This window comes from Triturus cristatus, chromosome 8 (assembly GCF_964204655.1).
Source record: "Triturus cristatus chromosome 8, aTriCri1.1, whole genome shotgun sequence".
Lineage (NCBI taxonomy): Eukaryota > Metazoa > Chordata > Amphibia > Caudata > Salamandridae > Triturus > Triturus cristatus.
This window is the reverse complement of record NC_140591.1, coordinates 1,537,170,843-1,537,195,290: the sequence shown is the minus strand read 5'-3', so window position 1 is coordinate 1,537,195,290 and position 24,448 is coordinate 1,537,170,843. Positions and strand designations below refer to the sequence as shown.

The 24,448-nt window shown below is 50.0% G+C and overlaps 1 protein-coding gene across 20 annotated transcripts in view; it reads left to right on the top strand.

Moving 5' to 3' along the window:
- Positions 1-24,448, top strand: part of ARAP1 (ArfGAP with RhoGAP domain, ankyrin repeat and PH domain 1) — an 826,919-nt gene that overhangs the window by 498,143 nt on the left and 304,328 nt on the right. For 14 of the 20 annotated variants that reach the window (XM_085623389.1, XM_085623384.1, XM_085623387.1 and 11 more), the window contains one exon: positions 687-796. In XM_085623389.1, coding sequence (XP_085479515.1) covers positions 687-796 — 110 coding nt within the window. Of the gene's footprint in view, positions 1-686; positions 797-7,857; positions 7,993-20,538; positions 20,859-24,448 lie in introns of those variants that run through there. The other 6 variants (XM_085623401.1, XM_085623399.1, XM_085623398.1 and 3 more) reach the window with 3 other exon arrangements.

Here is a 24,448-nt window from a genome sequence, read left to right as displayed (position 1 = left end):
GTGTAAGAGTTACAGTGTGAGGTGAGGTGAAAGTGCTGTAGAAATAGAATTAAAAGGCAGGAAATAAGAGAGCAAGTTGTAGTAATCTGTATAGGTTCAACAAGAAATATGGCAGGATGTTAAAGACTGCGATTGTTGTGAGGTTAACACTTTGGTCTGTTTATTTTGGTTACCATTGTTTAAACTATACGCTTTCAGAAAGATGCCAGCCTTAAACATTTGCCTTGGCGATTACTTAACTGCAGTGATGTGTGTGTCTTTTGTGCTAAATTAAATGCAATAAGTCATCAAGGAAAATATTGGAACAATATTAAGATCTTTTATGCAACTGGAAGGCTTACTAAAGTACATACTAAAGGATTAGAGAGCACGTTTGCATGGGTGATTTGCCCTCAGTGTAACGAAGGCGAGCGGTTGGTCATCAGCCATCTCCTCGCGAGTAGTGCGTACGATTCACTTGCCACAGGGTAGGCCCTCTCAGCACTACATTACCCTGTATGTCTGAAATAAGAGTTCAGGGATCATAGAGGCTTGCCATCTGTGGCTAATTGCTATTTCCTAGTAAATGGTCAATGCAAAAGCATTGAACACTTGGCCAACATTGAGCTAGTTTTGCAGTTTGGATTTCCTTGTCTTTCTGTACAGATTTAATGTCTAAAGTAGATCCTGTGTTTGCTTCTTTGCAGCAGGATCCAGTCGTCATGAGAGGAAGGCAGCTCGAAAAGCCTCTCATCTACCTGAGTGACGATGATGTGATCGAGGAGGTGTCCAGTGACTACGATGACATCCATCAAAGGTAGGAAAGATCCTGTCCATTGAGAGATGTGCAACACGTTTCGGCTACACAGCGAAGAGACCAACTGGTGAAGTCACCAGAAGATGCTCACGCACAGACTGCGTTCAGCAGATTTTGGATAGACATTTCTCTCACCTTTCACAGGCCCTATTACCAAATGCTTTATGAACAAATGCTCACCCGATAAGCACACATTTATCCAAAAGTAAGAAAATAAAATCTAGGACATAACTAGCCTGGATCTAAATTTCAGCACTCGCTCCAGACAGAAATTCTTGGTAGATTGTATTCACTGCAGCATGCTGGGTTGTTTTATGGTGAGGAGACACAATATTGATGTTCTAATTTTTGTAGTTGATGTCGTGACATGCAACCTTTTTTCAGTGAAAGATCTCTATATGAAAGATAAGTGAAATATTTCGAATGTCATATATTTGAATCCTCAGCGTTTGTACCTTACAGTCATCATTGATCTCACAAATTGTGGTGCTTTGCAAGATATTGTTTCTGGTTCTTCTCCACCGTGCCACTGTTTGAGTTTATGCATTTTGTGAATGATTTCCCTTTAAATGTATTGTACAGAATGTATTTAATGCGGTGAGCTTGAGAATCTGGAAAGGCTACTATACTACAGCGCCAAGAAACCTTGCACCCTCTCATCTCTCCTCACTTTACCCTGTCGAAGGCTTTGGCATTGCAGTCCATGAAGAAAACAGTCTAAAAAAGTAATGTTAGCAGTTTTAACCATGAAAAACTGTTTGCTTGTGGTAATATCTGTTGTAGTTCCTGATGGGCGCCATGTTGATTCAAACTCCGCTTTCCTCCCGTGTGTTGGTCGTGGCATGTGCGGCTCTTTGCTGACGGCTCCTAGGTGCTTCCTCATTGGTTGATGGCCCCTCTGGGGTGAACAGTGGATTCAGCTGGAAAGGCCAAACCATGCTTCACTCCACCGGGCTCCAGAAGGAGGCACTTTACTGTCCACTCAAGAACCCCGGCGTGGAATAGTGCCTTGTGGCCACCAGAGTGTCATGGTGAGCTGAAAGTTATGGATCTGATGAGGGTCGAGTCCTCCCACCTGTGCTGCAAAAAGATATTAAACTAGGAAAATCGCCTGGCGATGACGTGAGGGAGGAAGTAGCAGAAGGTAAAGAAAAACAGGAACAGACCGTGAGCATGGGCAGGTTCAGTCATGTGTTCGTCATATATGTGACCCTTGCGGTCTTTGTTAGCGCTGTAAGAGAAAGTAGGACAAGTGTATGAACGGGAGGGTATAGCAAGATGTGTACTGTAAGGGGACATGGTTTTGTAACGTACCAATCTCCAGGGAGACGGTGAGCCCTGGCGGAGAACCTCATGATGCCAGAAAATGATAATGGAGCCGCAAAGGCAATCCGAAATGGAAGGAAAACAACAAAGTGGAGGAATGGCTAGCTGGACGGTACCATTCCTTAACGAGACGAGGGGTTTAAATACTTGTGCTGCCTAGGTCAACCCAGAAGTGAATTTTAGTCCCGGAAGTGAATATCTGCAAGCTGGTTTGCGGTCTAGACGATCATCCCAATGTCCACAGCTTTGTCTTCGAGAGTTTTTTCTTGGGCGGATGCTGGTACAGGGATCTAGGCGGGATCTTACCACTGCAAGAACAAGAGGAGTCTTTAGCTTTGGGCGTGTCACTAGATGGGCTCTGTTGATCTGAATGAGGTGATAAGGTACTCTTCAGCATGGTGCGGCAAGGGATTGAGCATGTACTCCTCCTTAAAATAATACGTATATTTAAAGAGTGCTTTGACAACCCCTTTGTGGTTCTGAGGTATAATCTCGTTGAAGAAGACAGTTGTCTTAGGTTGTCTTGAGAAAGAATTTTATGAATTACATCCAGGTTGTTCCAGAGTGTTGTAATACTGTAGTTGGAACGACAGCCAACACGTGTTTCGCCCTAAGCAGTCAATCAGACCAGGGCTTTCTCAAGGATTCACAAATATTCAGATGTTCAAAATTCAATTTTATACAATGCATAGGCCTTCAAAATAGGTATCTGGTAATTAGATGATGACATTTCGACAGTGCGGTTTATAGCAAGAGTCCCGGGATAATCCCTCTTCATCTGTTCGATCGTCCTGGCGGTCAGTATGGTGTTCACGGGTTGTTGGACTTGGTCCTTTCTGGTCATCGCAGACTTTTTGCCTTCACTCCTCAATTTTTGCAGAATGTGTTTTTTGTTGGCTCTAGGACTCTGCACACTTTGCCACTGCTAGCCAGTGCTAAAGGGCTTCTTCCTTAAGACCTGGTAGAATCGGCTTATACCCAACTGGCATATTCAAATTACTTGTAAGCCCCTTGCTAGTGAAGTGAAACCACGCCCCCTTCATGGTAAATATTTTCTGCGAGTGCGCCATTTGATGGTTAACATTTACCAAACACCGGAAATTGGCCGCTATAGTTTGTGGTGCTCATGTGTTTTTACACATTTTGTTTGCCCGAGTTGCACTGTTACAGCAAAAATTGACATGAAGAGGCATTTCAGGATAAAATAGCGCCCTCTATGACAGGTTTGCGTTTCGCGAAATTCACGTCTTTTGGCGAAATTACTTGCAAGCAAATTACGCAGCATTCACTCACACACACACACACACACACACACACCGATAAACGCCAACACCCGAGAGTGCCACTTTTATTGCGTATGTATGGTATGACTCCCCGACCCTGACTTCTAATGCACCTCAGGAATTGGTGATACGCGGTAATACAGTTTGCCCCGTTTGAAGCGGTCTTACTCAGTGTGCTGTGGTGTTTCCATCTTTGCCCAGACTTGGCAGGCTGTCCCTGGAGGATTTTGTGCATGCCATTGGGGTACAAACTTCCTCGCGCCCTAACGGGATACCCTAAAAATAAGTCCCTAATCTCAATGATCCGAGTCTGTCTAGTCTGACTATTCGGGAATCCTTCCTTTTATTGGATTGGATTAAAGTTTGCCACTAGAGAGCGCTGCAGGATTACTTTGCAAGGTCTCCATGTGGAAAGCTACATAGTTTTGCAATTAATGTTGAATGTATTGTTAATTTATAAAACTTTTGAATTTCATTACTCGTAATTTCTGGATGATTTCATGTATCCTAACCCAGTGTGCTTACTCTATGCACGGCACACTGCAGCGGTCTGTGTTTTCCTTGTGCCTGGCTTTTTAAAAATATGTTGCCCAGGATGCCTTCCTTTCATACAACCGCCTTCTGATATGTTCAACATGTGGTGCACTGTCTCACCCTTACTGCTTGCTTATGCCTCAACCATCAGGTGTAACTTGGCTCTGAAAATAAAGTCTGGGAATTGTGTTGCGAATTGTAAATAACCCCATAGCTAGGGGCGGGCTGTGCAGGAGTTCGCCTCATTTGCATTTTGTTTCCAGTGCTGCACCTGAGGGACTGCCCGCTGCTGTGACCTGCGTGCAAGTGACACGTGTTCCATTGTAATCAAGACATTCATTAAAAGTGTAAACAGGGATTCCTCGCTATAAAATAGCTCTGGCGTGTGTTTTTATCCTATATTAAACAGGAACAGTACATTACAGTAGCAAAACTGTACATGCACATTTTAATGTTGAAGCCGCACCCGCCAGCTTTTTGGAAGACATTTGTAGCGGTTTCTTTTGACTCGGGGAACAGCTCATAACAACTTGAGGTGCTGCATCTTGGTGAAAGACCTTTCAAGAAGTGAGATGCAAATTGACAGGGGTTCTGCAGCTATGTTAAAAGCCAGACCTTTGCCTTTGCCAGTGCTTGTGTGATATTGTCATTCTTTGCAGAGCAGCAGTCCTGCTTTGGGGTTCAATGTTATCTAAGCAGACATTGAGCTGCCTCGCTGCTGGGTACATTTAGGGCTCAGGTCACACTGTGCCTTGCTGCTAGTGGTGAGGCGGGGTTCTTCCGGTGCAAGCACCCAGGCTTGGATGCCTCTAGGGACCCTGCGCTCGTGTCTTTTCTGCCCTTCAATGCCGAATGTGTTGTCTGCTTGACACAAGCATTAAAAGTGTAACTTTGACCAGTACAGGAAATCCCTGGTGGGGTCTGTAGCTGGGCTTGGTCTGATGGCGTCTGAGCATTGTCCGAGAATGCAGGACATGAAGGGACAGACTAGCTAAAATCTGTAGTTTCAGAGGGCTAGAATTATTGAATAAAAACCTCGATCCCATCGGCGTGTTTACTAAAAATATTATTTGGGGACAGTCTGGATAAGTAGGGCACAAGTAGGTTCACCAGGTGCGTGGTCACTTGCAAGGCTTTAGAGCCCGCCCACTGTTTAACCATTGGGTGTATTCATCGTCACTCATTCTCATTTCATAAGGCTTTATTTGAACATTAAGTAAGTTCATAAAAGCACACAATACAACAAAAATTTGTTATAAATACAGAGGCAGAAAAATTCATCAAGATAAAGAAACATTTAAAAAAGCATACTTTTCCTAGCATTAATGGATTTAAGAAGAAAAGTAGCCGTATAAAAACATACTACCGCACATTAATAACCGATAGAAGCAAGGCGTGTCATGTAACTCTAGTCTGCACCGGAATGCATGCTTTACATGCACGCAGACCTTTCACCTAGTGGCACAGGTGCTGAAGTTATTATGAGAACGGCTAGAGGAGGTGGGCGTGGTTGTCTTTTTAGGTCTTGCCTGAGACAACATATGCGTGGTCACTTGCAAGGCATTTTGCTACCGTGCAGTTGGCTTTAGAGCCCGCCCACTGTTTAACCATTGGGTGTATTCATCGTCACTCTAATTTACCTGCTTCTGATTTGTTAATGCATGCAGGCTAGACTTTGTTAATACATGCAGGCTTCACGCCCTCTTCCTCTAGTTGACCCTGACCCTCCCTGGAACATGTCCCAAGTAATTGTGTTGTTCCACTGCTCGCGTCTTGGGGGCTATTTTTTTCTTTTTGGTGAAGCACTCTGTGAGAGCGCATATGTTTGTAAGCGGTTTCACTTATGTGCCACCCCGCGCTCTGCGTCGCTCTTGCTCACTTGTATGCTTCTGTCCCTCTCAAGCGCTCATGTGGTCTTCTTCTGGTGACGCGTTATTGCTTACCACTTTCCAATGTCAGTGTGGTTGATTGCCACCCTGCGCTGTTGCTGACCCCCACCTGCTCTCCTCTAGCTGTCCGTTGTTGCTGACCCCACCCTGCTACCCGCGCTGCTTGCCCTCACGCACGGTCTGTGTTTTTGTTTAGTTTGCCCCCTCCTGCTGTCCGTGTTGTTGTGTGCCCTCTCCTGCTGTCCATGTTGTTGCTTGTCCCCCTCCCTGTGTTTACCCCCTTTGTGTTGTTGTCTGCCCCCTCCCACTGTCTGTATTATTTCTTGACTCCTCAACCCGCTGGCTGTCTTGATGCTTGCCCACTCCCGCCCTCTGTGTTGTTGATTGCCCCATCCTGCTCTTCTTGCCTGGTCCGTGTTGTCTCACCCCCACCCACCATAACAAAGAAACAAGCATTAAAAATGCAACAGGTCTCGCCTTTCATTAAGTTAAAGCCCTTTGCTTTGCTATAGAATACCATTAGCAAAGCAAATGGCTTGAATTTAATGAAAGGCGAGACCTATTGCATTTTCAATGCTGGTTTGTTTAGGGAAGAGGCACGCCTGGATTTTGAGCAGAGCTGAAATATTACAAAGACACAGTACCACTTATCAGAAGTACACGGTGTCCTAGATTGCATGTATACGAAAAAAATCAAAAAGGTTAAGAGCACTGCTCTAAAATATTACTTTCACAAGAATATTCCTAATCTGAATAGAGGGCAACCCCATAACTCATGCAGCAAGGTGTCTCCTTGTTACAAATCCGCACTAAAAACCCTAAACCAATTAAGTAAACTTTTTGTTGCAGGTCTATTGGAAGTAATCGCAATGGTGGATGGTACGAAGAGGCGATGTTGACTTGAGTGCAAAGGCAAGACACATCTTGCAGCATGCTATGCAAATAATGCAATGTATGTAAAGTGTAGTAGTATTTTCTGGGTATTTTGACACAGTGATACACAAAAGATATCACGTCTCTAAATGATGGACATTTGTATTAAATAACACTCTGCACATTCAGCAGACTTCATTCAACATGTAATTTCATAAAAAGTAATAAGGTTGATGTAGTGCTATATTATTAAAATGTGCTTACAACCCATGTTGCTGCTATGAAAGGTTGAGCAAAACAGACCAAAAGCAAGCGTTGGTGAGTATCCCTGAGAACTGTGCAAAAGTAAAGTTTCAACAAAAACAGACAAGTTAAGATGCAAGTTACACGTTGAACACATTTTGTCGAGAAGCGATATCTCGGCGCCTACCCTGTTGCCATGTGCATTGACTAAAAAACAGAGAGAACAAATCTGATCATGAATACGACCTCGGGGGGCCGGGGGCACATGAAACCACGGCAAGAATAGTATTCCTTTCAATAGCCAGAACAACGGGTCCAACTTTTGGCTGTGAATGAACCCGGGCAGTGAATCCACTGGCCGAGGGCCATGCAAAACACCTAACTGGGGTCAAATCACCCCTCACAGCCCACAGAAAGCCATGCGCTTGAATCCCATGCGGTCGCCAGCTGTACCCAACCTACCTTGTTGTGTTTGGCAGTAGTCGTCTGCTCGGGGTCTCGCCTACTCTTCGGGGGCATCATATGCAGCAGCACATGGTAAAGCGGTTTACTGTCCCCTGGGGGGCTGAGGTCTCCTGACTTTTAGCTGGCCCTCGCGTTCAGTCAACGGCAGTAAACATGCCGGGATTTGTAGTTCTATATTCCTCATCACATGCGTGAGACTACAGTATCCAGCATGCTTTGTGGTGGTGGATAATAGACATGGCACGTGACAACAGCCTCCTGTGTGTGTTTGGGCTGAGGTTACAGGGACGTTAATGGTGAATCGAACGAGGGGGCAGGCGTGTTTCTGTTGTTTGTGATGCGATGCTCTGGTGCAGCACTTGGAGGGGAGGGGGTTGACACATTCCTGACGGCACCCCGCTTTTCACTTGTTGCTGGGCGACAACCCAGTTCCAGGCCGGGCTGTGATGTCGCCTCTGCCGAGTGCCTCTGTTTACTTCCCTCGGCGAGCCCTGGTGCCCCCTCCCTTGAAGAGAGCCCCTCTTTCACTCTTCCACACTCACCCGCAGAGGTCTCACCTTCCCGCAGCCGCCTCCTGAGAACAGTAAGGGTGAAAGGGGTCCTTGGGGTTCGGGTGAGAGGTGCTGGTGTTGTGTGCCTGAGACGGTGGTGGTCTCTTTCCCGTGCATCCGGTGCTGCGGGGTGGGTTGGAACGGTGTCCTTTGTACGGTGAAGTCTTTGTTAGGCTGAGAACTCGTTGGATGACTTACCAAGTGACCCGTGCTCCTTGTCTGAGAGGTGCTGCCTTGAGGGAGTGACAGCCATGCGCATCTCGGGTGCTGCGGTGAAGAACTGACATAGCTGCCAAGTCTCTAGGAGCCGTGCCTGACTTCCTGCTCCAGTCCAGGATTTTCTTTGCATCCTGTTACTTGTAGTCCAGGTTTTATACGCGGCTGAATAAGACTACAAGTCCCAGAATGCAAAGTTAAAAAACTAGATTGGAACAGCTGAGCATGCATAGACGTGGAAGACTTGGCGATGCTGGAAGTGTGTCACTAAGTGTATATTCTGTTTCTTCATTCTCTTTCGGAGGCGGAGGGGGTGGTAGAACCTCAGAAAACGTCAGCGGGGCGAGGGGGATTAATTAGCACAGGATGTGAGATCAAGGCCCATCATACACGTGACTTTGAGATAAATGTTCTAATATTTCTTTTATGGCCGTTTAATACTGCGTATGACCAGCGACATGCTTTGTAGAAATATAGATGCAACGTTAGCAGCGGACTCCATGTCAGAAAGACGCAGCGCTCCACTCCTGGACTTTAGTTTCACAGTGTAGTGTATTCTGGGAGTATTAACCCTGGTCCGTAGCCAAATTGCATTATACAAATTAAAACCGTGATTTGTAAAAGAAAACGCAGGCTTGGACTATTACAGCATTACCTTCTTAGTGAGATAGAGTCGGCTAATAAACCTAAGTCACTGCTGACTTCTGTGTGTGACCTGCAGATCCCAGGAGGGCCCACTCAGCCTTTCATCCTTCACGGTCCACGGAATGGCAATCCAGTTAATTAGGTGTTAATAAATACGAACTAAATCTTCATTAACTTTAAACTTCTGACGTGAGGCCATATTGGCTGCCGTTTGTGTAGACCCAAGGTAAGTTGTCTGGCATCATTCTGGTATCTCTTTGAGTTGGGAAGCTGTCAGGTCAGCTGAGAGTGGTCATGAGGTGAGGTCACTGGGGCCGAGACAAAGAGGACTGACCATCATTCAGAAATGACCTCCCTACCCTGGGTTCCAACTGAGGAGCGCGTCGCACAACACTTCCACGTTCTTTGATTTCCAGGGTCACCGTGGAGGGAGGGAATAGATTGAATGTCCAGCTGACGGGCCAGGGTTAGTGTCTCCATGTTGAACGCTTGTAGTTGACACTGTTGCTTCCTCCCAGACTGGATTGCCTCCAAGTCCTTGGAAGGAGGTGACCGTCTTGCTGACCTCTGACCAGTAGGTACTTTGACAGCTGTCATGTCTGCAGAGAGTTGAAGCGCAGAGGATGGGCGTGGAGGGGGGGCCAATGCTATTTAAGTCTAGATGTTGAAAGGAGGTGCCGAGGGTTGAGAGCCAAGTGTGAATATCCATGTGACAGACTTCCACCACGGGGAGGCACGCTTCCATGTCCTACACTGCGCGTGCACTTGGACAGGGCCTGTTGAAACCAGTGAAGTGGAAACAATTTGGAAACCATGGGAGGACCAGTCACCGTCACTAGACACACAGACGCGGCCCTTCACTCACCGCAAACTGCACGGAACGGGCTCATGGGCCTGTCGGACCCTCAATCCGACTCACACTGAGGTGAAAGGGCGACAGACCAGACCCCGTGGGGTCCTGCTCCAGCCTGATGGGGCCCTGCTACACTACAAGGACCTCCCCACCAAGGAGACCCATATGATTCGCTCGTTGTAAATGTAATCCTGGTGGCACAGAGGACGATGGCAGAAGCTGGAGTGAGTAGGCCTTCTACCTGGTTTTCAAAAGATGAGAGAAGGGTTGGAAGTCAAATGGATGTGTTGATCAACGCGGTGTCATTTTGTTTGAAACATTAATAACAATTCATATAAAAAAAGAAGCCACTTGAGTGAGTGGTCTCAGACTTGGCCCACAGGCTGCAGGCGGGTGGACCGTGTTGTGGTCCAGTGTGCGGAAGGCAGCCGAGATATCTTGTAGCCTGATGGTGCTGTGGGAGCTGTGGTCTTCTGTCTCTAGCAGCTCACCTGCACTGTTTGTTTTATTTACTGTGTCCTCTGCATAAGCTTTACTGGCTCATCTCCACTATGGCCTGGGCTCAGTTTGGGTCAGGAAACAGACTTTCACTTTATTTATAAAGATCTTTGGAGTTTATATAAATTGTGAAATGGGGCGAGAGTAGCTGGCTTCTGCTGAGCCAAGTGATTATTTTTGGAGGAGGGGAAAAACCAGTGAGTGTCTCAGGGAGGTGGGGACTTCAAACGATCATAGAGAGACATTGTTCATGAACATTGTCACACTACTAGGAGGGATGCCTGCAAGAGTGAGCGCTGGAGACCAGCGCCCCACTACACTGGAAGATGCCTACGATGGTCAGCCCTGGAGAACAGTGCCCCACTTCTAGGAAGGATGCCTGCAAGGGCTGGCGTCGGAGAACAGCGCCCCGCTGCTCGGAAGGATGCCTGCGATGGTCAGCCCTGGAGAACAGTGCCCCACTTCTAGGAAGGATGCCTGCAAGGGTTGGAAGGATGTCTGCAAGGGTCGGTGCTGGAGACCAGCGCCCCACTGCTCGGAAGGATGCCTGCAAGGGCTAGCGTCGGAGAACAGCGCCCCGCTGCACGGAAGGATGCCTGCGATGGTCGGCCCTGGAGACCAGCGCCCCACTGCTCGGAAGGATGCCTGCGATGGTCAGCCCTGGAGAACAGTGCCCCACTTCTAGGAAGGATGCCTGCAAGGGTTGGAAGGATGTCTGCAAGGGTCGGTGCTGGAGACCAGCGCCCCACTGCTCGGAAGCATGCCTGCAAGGGCTAGCGTCGGAGAACAGCGCCCCGCTGCACGGAAGGATGCCTGCGATGGTCTGCCCTGGAGACCAGCGCCCCACTGCTCGGAAGGATACCTGCAAGGGCTGGCGTCGGAGAACAGCGCCCCGCTGCACGGAAGGATGCCTGCGATGGTCTGCCCTGGAGACCAGCGCCCCACTGCTCGGAAGGATACCTGCAAGGGTTGGAAGGATGCCTGCAAGGGTCGGCGCTGGAGACCTGCGCCCCACTGCTCGGAAGGATGCCTGCAAGGGCTGGCGTGGGAGAACAGCGCCCCGCTGCGCGGAAGGATGCATGCGATGGTCAGCCTTGGAGAACAGTGCCCCACTTATAGGAAGGATGCCTAAAAGGGTCGGCACTGGAGCACGGTGCCCCACTGCGCGGAAGGATGTCTGCAAGGGCTGGCGTGGGAGAACAGCGCCCCGCTGCGCGGCAGGATGCCTGCGATGGTCAGCCCTGGAGAACAGTGCCCCACTTATAGGAAGGATGCCTGCAAGGGTCGGCACTGGAGCACGGTGCCCCACTGCGCGGAAGGATGTCTGCAAGGGCTGGCGTCGGAGAACAGCGCCCCGCTGCACGGAAGGATGCCTGCAATGGTCAGCCCTGGAGAACAGTGCCCCACTTCTAGGAAGGATGCCTGCAAGGGTTGGAAGGATGCCTGCAAGGGTCGGCACTGGAGCACGGTGCCCCACTGCACGGAAGGATGCCTGCAAGGGTCGGCACTGGAGCACGGTGCCCCACTGCGCGGAAGGATGCCTGCAAGGGCTGGCGTCGGAGAACAGCGCCCCGCTGCACGGAAGGATGCCTGCAAGGTTCGGCACTGGAGCACGGTGCCCCACTGCGCGGAATGATGCCTGCAAGGGCTGGCGTTGGAGAACAGCGCCCCGCTGCACGGAAGGATGCCTGCAAGGTTCGGCACTGGAGCACGGTGCCCCACTGCGCAGAAGGATGCCTGCAAGGGTCGGCACTGGAGCATGGTACCCCACTGCGCGGAAGGATACCTGCGATGGTCAGCCCTGGAGAACAGTGCCCCACTTCTAGGAAGGCTGCCTGCAAGGGTCGGCACTGGAGCACGGTGCCCCACTGCGCGTAAGGATGTCTGCAAGGGTCGGCACTGGAGCACGGTGCCCCACTGCGCGGAAGTATGTCTGCAAGGGTCGGCACTGGAGCACGGTGCCCCACTGCGCGGAAGGATGTCTGCAAGGTTCAGCACTGGAGCACGGTGCCCCACTGTGCGGATGGATGCATGGAAGGGTCGGCACTGGAGCACGGTGCCCCACTGCGCGGAAGGATGCCTGCGATGGTCTGCCCTGGAGAACGGTGCCCCACTGCGCGGAAGGATGTCTGCAAGGTTCGGCACTGGAGCATGGTGCCCCACTGTGCGGATGGATGCATGGAAGGGTCGGCACTGGAGCACGGTGCCCCACTGCGCGGAAGGATGCCTGCGATGGTCTGCCCTGGAGAACGGTGCCCCACTTCTAGGAAGGATGCCTGCAAGGGTCGGCACTGGAGCACGGTGCCCCACTGCGCGTAAGGATGTCTGCAAGGGTCGGCACTGTAGCACGGTGCCCCACTGCGCGGAAGTATGTCTGCAAGGGTCGGCACTGGAGCACGGTGCCCCACTGCGCGGAAGGATGTCTGCAAGGTTTGGCACTGGAGCACGGTGCCCCACTGTGCGGATGGATGCATGGAAGGGTCGGCACTGGAGCACGGTGCCCCACTGCGCGGAAGGATGCCTGCGATGGTCTGCCCTGGAGAACGGTGCCCCACTGCGCGGAAGGATGTCTGCAAGGTTCGGCACTGGAGCATGGTGCCCCACTGTGCGGATGGATGCATGGAAGGGTCGGCACTGGAGCACGGTGCCCCACTGCGCGGAAGGATGCCTGCGATGGTCTGCCCTGGAGAACGGTGCCCCACTTCTAGGAAGGATGCCTGCAAGGGTCGGCACTGGAGCACGGTGCCCCACTGCGCGTAAGGATGTCTGCAAGGGTCGGCACTGTAGCACGGTGCCCCACTGCGCGGAAGTATGTCTGCAAGGGTCGGCACTGGAGCACGGTGCCCCACTGCGCGGAAGGATGTCTGCAAGGTTTGGCACTGGAGCACGGTGCCCCACTGTGCGGATGGATGCATGGAAGGGTCGGCACTGGAGCACGGTGCCCCACTGCGCGGAAGGATGCCTGCGATGGTCTGCCCTGGAGAACGGTGCCCCACTGCGCGGAAGGATGTCTGCAAGGTTCGGCACTGGAGCATGGTGCCCCAATGTGCGGATGGATGCATGGAAGGGTCGGCACTGGAGCACGGTGCCCCACTGCGCGGAAGGATGCCTGCGATGGTCTGCCCTGGAGAACGGTGCCCCACTTCTAGGAAGGATGCCTGCAAGGGTCGGCCCTGGAGAACGGTGCCCCACTTCTAGGAAGGATACCTGCAAGGGTCGGCACTGAAGCACGGTGCCCCACTGTGCGGATGGATGCATGGAAGGGTCGGCACTGGAGCAGGGTGCCCCACTGCGCGGAAGGATACCTGTGATGGTCAGCCCTGGAGAACAGTGCCCCACTTCTAGGAAGGATACCTGCAAGGGTCGGCACTGAAGCACGGTGCCCCACTGCGCGGAAGGATGCCTGCAAGGGTCGGCACTGGAGCATGGTGCCCCACTGCGCGGAAGGATGCCTGCAAGGGTCGGCACTGGAGCATGGTGCCCCACTGCGCGGAAGGATGCCTGCAAGGGTCGGCACTGGAGCATGGTGCCCCACTGCGCGGAAGGATGCCTGCAAGGGTCGGCACTGGAGCACGGTGCCCCACTGCGCGGAAGGATGCCTGCAAGGGTCGGCACTGGAGCATGGTGCCCCACTGCGCGGAAGGATACCTGTGATGGTCAGCCCTGGAGAACAGTGCCCCACTTCTAGGAAGGATGTCTGCAAGGGTCGGCACTGGAGCACGGTGCCCCACTGCGCGGAAGGATGCCTGCTAGGGTCGGCATCGGAGAGCTGTGCCCCATTACTTTTAAGGATGCCGGCAAGGGTCGGCGCCCAAGAACAGTACCCGCCTACTCGGAAGGATGTTTGCAAGGGTCAGAGCTGGAGAAGAGGGTACCTGGGGTCCTTGCACAAGCTGAACCTTTTGAACATTTCATTTATGGCCAGGCTCCTGGGGTTGGTCGGTTGGAGGGGCAGGTTTACTTTACTGTAGAATAGTTTGTGATTTTTCTTTTGGGGGACTTTTCTGTAAAGTTAATGGCTAGGGTTACAGGTGTGTAAGCATGATTTTGTTTTTATATTTTGCAGGTGTAAGTTTAGGCTGCAATGCATTAATCGTTACGCTTTCGCTGTTAGACAGACAGCTGGGTGTTTTTTTATCTGTGGTGTCGAGTTGTGAAGTAGTTTGAGGGACTGACTGAGTTTAGCAGTTGTTCTGCATATATAGTTTAGTTTACTTTTCTAGGAAGGTTTCTCAGCTGGAATGCTTGCTGTTTTTTGGTTTCACACTGCATACTGGGTACGGGTTTTTGGAGACACTGATATGCTTTTTGTTTCACTCTCCTGCCATGTATATTTGTTTCATTCTCCAGGTGTGTTCCAGTTTCATTCTGCTAAAGTAGGGTTTTCTTTGGGTTACTGTACTCTACAATAGTTAATGTATTTTGTATGGCTCAATAATGGTTCTAGATTACAGGTCCCAGCTGTCGATACCCATCATTAAAAATGAGCAATTCCATGACTGCTAAGGGCTCTGAGATCACGTGATTCCCATCGATTCTTGGCTTATCTCAGGGCAGGCCTGCGGTGTTGGTAGGCATCGTGTCTCTGGTTTGATGAAACCTGGGTCTGGCCTTAACTAGGGCTCATGGACGCTGGGTCACGGGCTCTAGGATTTTAGGCAGTCACTTCTGAGTCACTAGTACCAGGCAGAGAGGGAGAACTGGAACCTGCAGACGTAGGGTGCAGGGTAGGAAGATTGAAAAGGCAGACAGGGGTCCACACTAGGGGTCTTACCTTAAAGATGCTCCTGGGGCAATGGGCAGGATGAGTTGTGAAGTCTTGATGGAGCAGGCATGAGGCTGAATCTCTGGAAACCAAAGAGTACACTTGTGCAGGCATCTGTCCCATATAATGGCCTGTTAGGCACATGTTGAGGATGCATGCAGTGCATTATTGAACAAATTACATTTAACATAAATGTGACATGGTTTAAAGTGTGTGAAATTGTTTACGGCAGACATTTTGTAAAAATATTGAAAACAAATGTATTGACTTTAAGCAGTATGTATACCATGGTGATATTGCCACTGTGGTCATGAAGCTGAGTGTAACTCCTGCTAGGCCTGGTCCAGCTCTAAATAGAACCAGGCAGAAACAGAATGTGTTTTGAATGCGCCTTTGTTAGGTGAGTGTCCCAGCCTTATAAGTTGTGTGGTGAGCCCAGAAGGGTGTGCCAGGTCACTCACATATCTCTTCAGTGGGTATCTATGCACATTGCTGTGTAGATGTGGACGTGTTATGGAGCTGGTGGAAGCATTGCGTACTGTGTGGCAAAATAGCAAATCAGTGAATACTTGGGCTATGTGTGATGCATATTCATATTTACGTGTTCATGCCTTGTGATGTTGGATAGTGTGTGGTGTGTCTTGTGAAAAGTGTTGTTATTTTTAACTGCAATATTTCTGTGTTGCGTTGGGTGTATTGATAATGCTCTGTGCAGGTGTGTACTGTAGGATATTATGTGATTGTCAGCAGTTTTTAGGTTTCGCCTGCTCAGCGCTTGCACAGTGCTTGAGAAAGTTATTGTTTTTAATAAAAACTTAAAAGGGACTTACATCCCGCCTCTTCTTTCCTGGCTTCTCATTGGTACCTCTGTGTGCCACTTACCTTTCCTCCATTTCTAGTGGCTGTAGCATATTTTACTGCATTTACCAATGGTTGTTCCTCGTTTGCTTCTCTTGTCAGTTTCTCGCCGCCGAAATACTGTTGACATCTGCTTTGGTGGAACTATATTTTCATAAAGTTTGGCCTTTTACTATTGCAGCAAATTTATATAACAATTTATCACCCTGGCAGATTAAGGGATTTGCATAGAATCACAAGATGTAGCACGGCACCGCCGAGACTCTGGGGTCCCCAGCTCTCGAGTAAGCAGCTCTGGCAACTGCACCACACCCTCTCTGCTCCCGTGCTATCTGTCAGGGAACTCTTTCCTTCTCCCGGACAATGATTGATGAAAACAGCGTTATTCATTACATAGGCGACACCGATGCATTACCAATGCTTGTTCAGTTTGAGAAGGGACTCTCTGCTGGGATGTCGGCATTGAATTTGGGAGCAGCTCCCCCCTCCCCACATTCCACCCCCCACCACCACCAACATGGCTGAAGTAGTTGAGAGGCAGTGAAAGATTGTTTTAAGCCAAAGTCAGCAGTTCATTCCTGCTCTGAACCCTGCAAAGTAAGCGTTGAAAGGCACACATGGTAAGTGTTAGGATAGAATTGGCAAGCGGTTGGACAGTGTCTGCCCAATGCTGCAAAACACACTAACTGTGGATGACAGATGACTTCATAGACGACTAATTCATCAAGACCTCACTAGGGCTGGAAGAGCTCAGAGAAACTGAGTGAACCTCAAAGTGACCTGTCTGGTGACGTGCACCAGTCCCTGCAGCTCTGTTCTCTGTCTTCTTATCTGAGACAGGACTCTGACCCTCTGCAGATCTCTGCTGGCCCTGGGCCAATACCTGCATCACCTGGTCGGGCACACCGAAGCCATCTGGCTAAGCGCCCTCCTTTGTGCGCTACGTAGCTTCACCCAGGGTCTTGTATTAATTATGCCCCTTGGTGGCAGCGTTGCATCATTGCCATCAGTAGCCGGATTCTTCAATAATTCAGGATAGGATTATGAAGGCCCACCACCTCACTGGGCAGTGTAACCTGGAAATCCCATGTGGTCCAGTCCCAGAGTCCTCTTTCTATGACTATGCGTTTCTGACAGAATGGCGGTCTCCTTATCCAGGACACCTGGCTCTCACAGCCTAGCACACAATTCAATGCAGACTTGGTGGTGGCTTCATGGGAGACTCCCATCACACATGCCTACCATAATCAACCCTTCCCTGCATATATTTAAAGGACCCCTAGTCTGGACAGTGTCTGACCATGGGAAAGGATAGGTAAATACACACTGTGTAGTGTGCCCTCTTCCACTTCAGCATTCTGCCCATCATTTGTTTGCGTAGCACTTTTCACCCTAAGTGGGATGGGTATGCCCAGACGTGGGTCCCTTGCTCACTGTGCCACTGGATTCAAACTAGCCTGGCTGATAAAGGATAATACCCAGAAACCGGTCCCAGAATGCTTTTTTCTGGTCCAGGGAGGACCTGGCTTGGCAGTTCGGTCTGGCCTGTTCCCATGAGGCACAGGGTCAAGACTGATTTGCATATGGCTTGAGTCTAAACTGGGGTGGCATGGTGAGCAAAAGAACAATGAATTTAACCCAGATCTCTTGACTGGGGATGAATGTATGATTTATTCAGCATTCTGTCCATCATTTGTTTGCGTAGCACTTTTCACCCTAAGTGGGATGGGTATGCCCAGATGTGGGTCCCTTGCTCACTGTGCCACTGGATTCAAGCTAGCCTGGCTGATAAAGGATAATACCCAGAAACCGGTCCCAGAATGCTTTTTTCTGGTCCAGGGAGGACCTGGCTTGGCAGTTCGGTCTGGCCTGTTCCCATGAGGCACAGGGTCAAGACTGATTTGCATATGGCTTGAGTCTAAACTGGGGTGGCATGGTGAGCAAAAGAACAATGAATTTAACCCAGATCTCTTGACTGGGGATGAATGTATGATTTATTCAGCATTCTGTCCATCATTTGTTTGCGTAGCACTTTTCACCCTAAGTGGGATGGGTATGCCCAGATGTGGGTCCCTTGCTCACTGTGCCACTGGATTCAAGCTAGCCTGGCTGATTAAGGGTGACATACCCAGAAACCGGTCCCAGGATGCTTGTTTACGGTCCAGAGAGGAGCTGGCTTGGAAGTTCGGTCTGGACTGTTCCCATGAGGCACAGGGTCAAGACTGATTTGCACATGGCTGGGTCGGCATGGTGAGCAAAAGAACGATGGATTTAACCCAAGTCTCTTGACTGGGGGTGAATATATGATTTATTCAGCATTCTGTCCATCATTTGTTTGCTTAGCACTCTTCCACTGGCAGACACTATTCAACTGAGCTAATAGGGGACCTAGTACTAGACAAATGTTTCTGAACTTTGCTCTCTTTCCTTGGACTGAAATATTCTTTTTGATGGATGTGAAATCCAGAGCCCGTCTTAGACAAACGCACATTGTGCTCCCAACCCAATAAATCAGTTATATTTGGGTTTATCCTGTTTATTCTCACTTTCAACCCTGATACTTAGGTGGTACCTTGTAATTAGAAACACTTTCAGTCTTAGAGACAGAAATGGAAATGACGTTGTAGGGTCACCCAGTACAGTCTCTCCATTGACTTCCCGCCGGCGTGCTTTGTCTGGTACCCTTATGTAAACTGTGGCAGTCTGAGAAAGATAACGTTTTGAAATGTCCCCTACACACTGAGAAACGGCTCTGAGTTTGAGGGCATTGATTCTGTGGTTCCTGCAATGGACTTATGCTTTAGAGATCTAGTTTCAAGAATTCCAAAATGGCGGCAGGTCCACCATGCCGGTGCGGTGCAGCAGATCTGATCCTGAAATGTGTCCTACCATGCATCTGAGAGTGGGTTCAGGGGCACGTGACTAATCATGTGGTGGACACCCTGAAATAAGCAGTGCATGTGCAGCGGATGTTGTGGAGGGTCTGCCTCCGCCATGCCAGTCGTTGCTACCTACGCCATGCCGGTCGTTGCTACCTCCGCCATGCCGGTCGTTGCTGCCTCCGCCATGCCGGTCGTTGCTGCCTCCGCCATGCCGGTCGTTGCTGCCTCCGCCATGCCGGTCGTTGCTGCCTCCGCCATGCCGGTCGTTGCTGCCTCCGCCATGCCGGTCGTTGCTGCCTATGCCATGCCGGTCATTGCACCCTCCGCCAGGCAGGTCTTTGCTGCCTCCACCAGGCCAGTTGTTACTGCCTCCGCCATGCCGGTCGTTCGGTTGTTGCTGCCTCCGCCATGGAGGTCGTTGCTGCCTCCTCCATGCAGGTCGTTGCTGCCTCCGCCATGCCGGTCGTTCGGTCGTTGCTGCCTCCACCATGCCAGCCATTGCTGCCTCCGCCATGCAGGTCGTTGCTGCCTCCACCATGCCTGTCGTTCGGTCGTTGCTGCCTCCGCCATGCCGGTCGCTGCTGCCTCCGCCATGCCAGTCGCTGCTGCCTCCGCCATGCCAGTCGCTGCTGCCTCCGCCATGCCGGTGGCTGCTGCCTCCGCCATGCCGGTGGCTGCTGCCTCCGCCATGCCGGTGGCTGCTGCCTCCGCCATGCCGGTGGCTGCTGCCTCCGCCATGCCGGTCGTTGCTGTTTCACCCCCCTAACTGTAAAAGAGCTTCTGCATCTTTACCTGAGCCACCACACCAAAAGAAGAGATAATGGCAACTTTAGAAGGGTTTTGGCTACCGCCTTTAACAAGCAAACCCTACTTTATGCACTACTGGGTTTGTGTGCCGTGAAAGGTCATTGAGAGGTCGTTGAGCCTCCACTTCTCCCACTGTGACCGTGTTGTCTCCCATCGACTGGGCCAGAACGTGTTGTGCTTGGAGTGAGCGAGGTTCATTTTGTAGACGCGCAGAAACACATGTGTGCTCTGTACCCGAAATAGAGAGGTGTTGGCCGCAATTACGCGTCATCACCTTGTTTCAGTCAATGAGTCCTGAACGCCTCTGCTGCTTATAGTTCTTATGTATGCACTTTAGCATATGGTCCAACTCGCCATATATAGAATAGGGACTAGAGGCTTTTTTATGACTTGAAAATATGGATGCTTGATTGCTTTTCTTGTTTGTCTCTCCTGGCTCCCACCCCATGCCAGTTCAGGTCACCTGGCAGGCTCCCAGAAATTCACACGTGGGCGTTCCGGGCTCTCCTCGCTTTCAGTAATAGGTTTACATTTTCCAATAACAAACATGACCAGTACATTTACGAAATCTAAGTAAACAAATAAGAACAAATGCACGGAAAATTGTAATTTTAAGACAGTGAAAAGCCTAACTTGTGGTACAAACATTATAAGAAATAAAAAACAGTGAGAGGAAACACGCAGTGCAGATAACACGGGGTTATTAACGATATTCTAACTTAACGCTATTACACAATAGAATCTTATTATAAAACTCAAAGGACACTGGAATCCTACAATTCCTTTCGAAGAAACCCACCAATCATCGTACAGGTTTAGGGCGCCCTTCAAAGGAGACAGGCAAGTTTAGGTAGCCCTTCTAAGGAGACAGGCGCGCTCTCAAAGTGAGACCTGGATGTCTCAATCCTGGGATAACGCGAGGATTCCAGAGTTGCAACACAGGATTTCTCGGTTGCAATTATCACTAATCCAGTCTGGCACAAGGTGCGACTTGCACAGTTAAAAAAATTAAAAAAGGGATAGTGGGAAAAGTGCCAGACAAGTCTGTGGCTGTAGAACCGGAGCGATGAGTTTGTCAGGGTTTGCTTCATGGAGGTGTTTACGCCTTACAGGGTGGTTTGTGGTTGCTCACCGCGGCTTGGAAGAGTACAGACCGGTGAATGTACCGTGGAAGACCTGGACGATGAGCCTGCCCGGGAATGTGGCCTGATCTCGTGTCCATGAGGGTCTGTTGAGCTTCGAGGCGTGGTCCAGACCTTTGGAAGGTCAGCTGCCGTCTTCTTCTCGGTGGGAACTTGGATCCAGGTCGAGAGCCGCCGGGAGGCTGTGGAGCACCATGAAGATCCAGAAGAGGACGCGGTGGCTCGTCTTGAGGTGATCCCTGTTCATGCCGCTTAGGTCCTCCTGCCTCAGCCTTTTCTTGCTTTATCCCGGCACCTCTTGCAGTTTTAGCCGCATCCATTGTACTTGGCCAGGAACCCACCGATTGTCCAGTGTTGTAAACATGGCTCACTCACCAGGCAGACTAGGGGTGACAGACCCATCAGGTGGGTAGGTCACATGAACATGGGGGTGGAAAGGAGTAGAGGTGACTTCAGTAGAGTTTGTGCAGAGACCCCCAACCTGGTTTTATCTGTTTGTGGAGTGGGCGTCTCTCGCCTCCGCAGAGGTTAGGGGGGATGGTTTGCTCTGGTTTTGTTTGTGTCCGTGACTTGTCCCGCCTTGGTACCCATACATTCTGCGATAGGTGATGGGGTGTTTAATCCTGGCTTTGGTTGTGTGGGCATGAGTTTATCTCTCCTTTGGTGCCGGAAGCTTCTTTTGAGGTAATGGGATGGTTTATCCTGGCTTTGGTTGTGTGTACATGAGTTTATCTCTCCTTTGGTGCCGGAAGCTTCTTTTGAGGTAATGGGATGGTTTATCCTGGCTTTGGTTGTGTGGGCATGAGTTTATCTCTCCTTTGGTGCCGGAAGCTTCTTTTGAGGTAATGGGATGGTTTATCCTGGCTTTGGTTTTGTGCACATGAGTTTATCTCTCCTTTGGTGCCGGAAGCTTCTTTTGAGGTAATGGGATGGTTTATCGTGTCTTTGGTTGTGTGCACATGAGTTTCTCTCGTTTGGTGCCGGAATCTTCTTTTGAGGTAATGGGATGGTTTATCCTGGCTTTGGTTGTGTGTACATGAGTTTATCTCTCCTTTGGTGCTGGAAGCTTCTTTTGAGGTAATGGGATGGTTTATCCTGGCTTTGGTTGTGTGCACATGAGTTTCTCTGTTTTGGTGCCGGAAGCTTCTTTTGAGGTAATGGGATGGTTTATCCTGGCTTTGGTTGTGTGTACATGAGTTTATCTCTCCTTTGGTGCTGGAAGCTTCTTTTGAGGTAATGGGATGGTTTATCCTGGCTTTGGTTGTGTGCACATGAGTTTCTCTCGTTTGGTGCCGGAATCTTCTTTTGAGGTAAAGGGATGGTTTATCCTGGCTTTGGTTGTGTGCACATGAGTTTCTCTCGTTTGGTGCCGGAATCTTCTTTTGAGGTAATGGGATGGTTTATCCTGGCTTTGGTTGTGTGCACATGAGTTTCTCTCGTTTGGTGCCGGAAGCTTCTTTTGAGGTAATGGGGTGTTTTATCCTGGCTTTGGTTGTGTGTACATGAGTTTATCTCTCCTTTGGTGCCGGAAGCTTCTTTTGAGGTAATGGGATGGTTTATCCTGGCTTTGGTTGTGTGTACATGAGTTTATCTCTCCTTTGGTGCCGGAAGCTTCTTTTGAGGTAATGGGATGGTTTATCCTGGCTTTGGTTGTGTGTACATGAGTTTATCTCTCCTTTGGTGCCAGAAGCTTCTTTTGAGGTAATGGGATGGTTTATCCTGGTTTTAGTGTCTTACCTCAGGGCCCGGAGCTTCAGTGATGGTGATAGGGTGGATTCTCATGCTGTGCTTGCGCGTGGCAGGAGCATGTGTCACCTTGTATCCAGCACTTCTGTGGAGCTCATAGGGTGCTGTATTGTGGTTTTGGTTGCCTGTGGCCTAAGTGTGTGCTACCCAGTACTTTTTTTTGCATAAATAGCATCTCTTTTGGTTGTGTGTTGCCTTGAGATATCTGCCTAGGATTAATAAACTGTCCCTTAAACTAAACTTTCTGAATAGATTTTCTCCACACACCGCGTACTTTGAGCAAAGACGCAGCAGCCACTTGCACCGTCACTATTGGGCACAATGCGCTCAGTCGTGAGCTGGGCAGCGCTTCTACGTAGATGGGCCGGCCTCGAGGAGCTTTTTGAAAGTGATCGTCTCATGGGAGCAGAATATTTCTATCGGGCATAAAGAAGGCGGTCCGAGTGTTCATATCCCCTGGAAGTAGCAGTACACGGGGTGCTGCTGCAGCACCCCCAAAACAAACATGATGGCGTTCAGAAGGCGAATAAGCAATAAAGATTCCTTTACATTTGTTTTTTATCCTCTCTCTTTAGCCACAGGGGTCTCTGTTCCGCACCTAACTATTCCCCAAGGCTCCAGCCGGATTGCATTCCGGGGCTCTCCGCTGCAGACAAAGACCTCTGCAGCGCTTTAACTAATGGAGGTTTCATGAAGCACGAGAGCGCATTTCCCACTGATTAACTTACCTTGCATGTATTTTACATTTAATGTGTGCATTATTTTATATACAGTTACCTGAAGGTGAAAGACTGAATACAATACTGAATATTTTTTTTTTTAGCCACACCTTTGACCCCGCCCCCACGCTCACTCCCACTGTGCGCAGCATCACTGTTCCCATGCTTCTTTCAATGCACTTTGACTGCTGCAGGGCTCTCGTCCGGAGTCTACTGCAACTTGCACCACAGATTTCCCCTGCCAGCACTGCCAGAGATGGTGGTAACTCAACTATTATCCATCACACTTCTACAAGTGTGCCAATTCAGACTATTTCAGGCCCCCCAAACCCCCCAAAGCTATAAGAATTGCTTGGGTGGTAGTAATAGTCATTTTTGAAATATATTTAATTAATACTTAACTGCTGTTGTGGCCATCTCTGATATGGCCAGAGAGCGCCACCTTGTGGCAGTCTGTCACAAGCACGGTGCTGACAATTAAGTGTCGGTGCCGAGCACCGGAAAGCACCGGCTCAAATTAAGCACTGCTGCAGCATAACAGCTCTGCGGGATAGTGGCCCTCCCAATAATGCTCATCGGGATCACAACAGCTCAGTGGTCACAGGGATCTGACGGCGCCGCGCAGGAGGGATCATCGATCCACTGCCGGTGAGATGGCTAGAGGGTTCCCTTAGGGCAGTTTCTGATGATCTGCCCTCGATGCAGCAGCGTATGCCGGACAGGAGGAAGCTGTCAGGCGCCAGTTTTCCTAGTTGAAGGGGCGGCGTGATATTCATTCACTGCAACATCAGGAATGTTCATTCCACCCCAGGCACACCAAAGGACTGACCGCATGAGGTGGACGTCCAGACCTGTAGGACAGCAGCTCAAATAGCACATCTTCGCCTCTTCCTCGATGGACAGGAACAGAGAGCAAGAGATCGCCCTTGGCTTCTGGGCTCTATACAGCCGCCCATTCCCAGGATACCTATCAGAGTGGCCGGTCAGTCCCCATAGAAGGCAGACAACTACTTCTCCCCGCCTTTCGTAAAGTGTCCCAGATGTTTCTTCTACTTTCACAGGGCCGCAGCAGAGAGCCTCTTCTTGCTCACATCTGCATTGTTTCTCTGTGGTGAGACCTTCCCTGGATTGGCCTGTTCATGTCAAGGGATTCTATATGCTGTGCTGAGGTGACCGCTCTTTATTTGACCTGGTTTCAGATAGAGCGCCTATTCTGTTTGATGTACCAGGAGGCACTGTGTGCTACGTCTCCCGCCCTAGACACCGGAGAATAAGGGGTTAAAGCTAAGATTGGGGTGCCACTGTCCCTCCCCTTCATCCAAGAGTCTGCCTGATGTGAGTGGGGCAGGTGAGTCTC